Below are 483 nucleotides of genomic sequence, written 5' to 3'. Positions count from 1 at the left end.
GTTGTCGACGAGGAAACAGGAGTTGTACTTAATGACATGACAGTCTACCAAATTTGCAAACAAGTTAGTCTCCCTGCGGTTGCTCTTTAGGTTGTGCTTGCTTGGCCCTTGCTTCGCTCTAAAAAACGCCCAAGTGGTCGTTATATTTCCTTGCTCGAAAGTAGAGCTCCTCGATAGCTACCCAGCATGCGTGGTCTACATGATTGCGGGGTTACTATGAACCCTACAGTTGGGGGCATCCATGCCTAAGTGGACATCGCGTTCTTTAGAAATCGAGGCAGTTGGTTTGTGGTTTCTGGCAGAGCCTGTCGTGTTTCTGATGGAGCTGGTGTGTTTCAGTCCGTCAACTTGGCGCGGGCGGGAGCCGACATGGTTTGTCCTAGCGAGATGATGGATGGGCGGGTGACTGCAATTCGCGAAGCGCTGGATATGGAGGGCTGCGTGGACACATCGATTTTATCCTACGCGTGCAAATACGCCTCT

General features: G+C 51.1%; 1 protein-coding gene across 1 annotated transcript in view; it reads left to right on the top strand.

Annotated features, from left to right (window-relative positions):
• EMH_0054470 (Delta-aminolevulinic acid dehydratase, related) overlaps positions 1 to 483 on the top strand; it is a gene marked incomplete at both ends in the record, with an annotated part of 1,047 nt that overhangs the window by 159 nt on the left and 405 nt on the right. Inside the window, 2 exons of the mRNA XM_013497123.1 lie at positions 3 to 63; positions 340 to 483. Coding sequence (XP_013352577.1) covers positions 3 to 63; positions 340 to 483 — 205 coding nt within the window. The remainder of the gene's footprint in view (positions 1 to 2; positions 64 to 339) is intronic.

Source organism: Eimeria mitis, genomic scaffold, assembly GCF_000499745.2.
Source record: "Eimeria mitis Houghton genomic scaffold, Emh_scaff2481, whole genome shotgun sequence".
Taxonomy (NCBI): domain Eukaryota; phylum Apicomplexa; class Conoidasida; order Eucoccidiorida; family Eimeriidae; genus Eimeria; species Eimeria mitis.
This window is presented reverse-complemented; position numbering and strand designations above follow the sequence as displayed.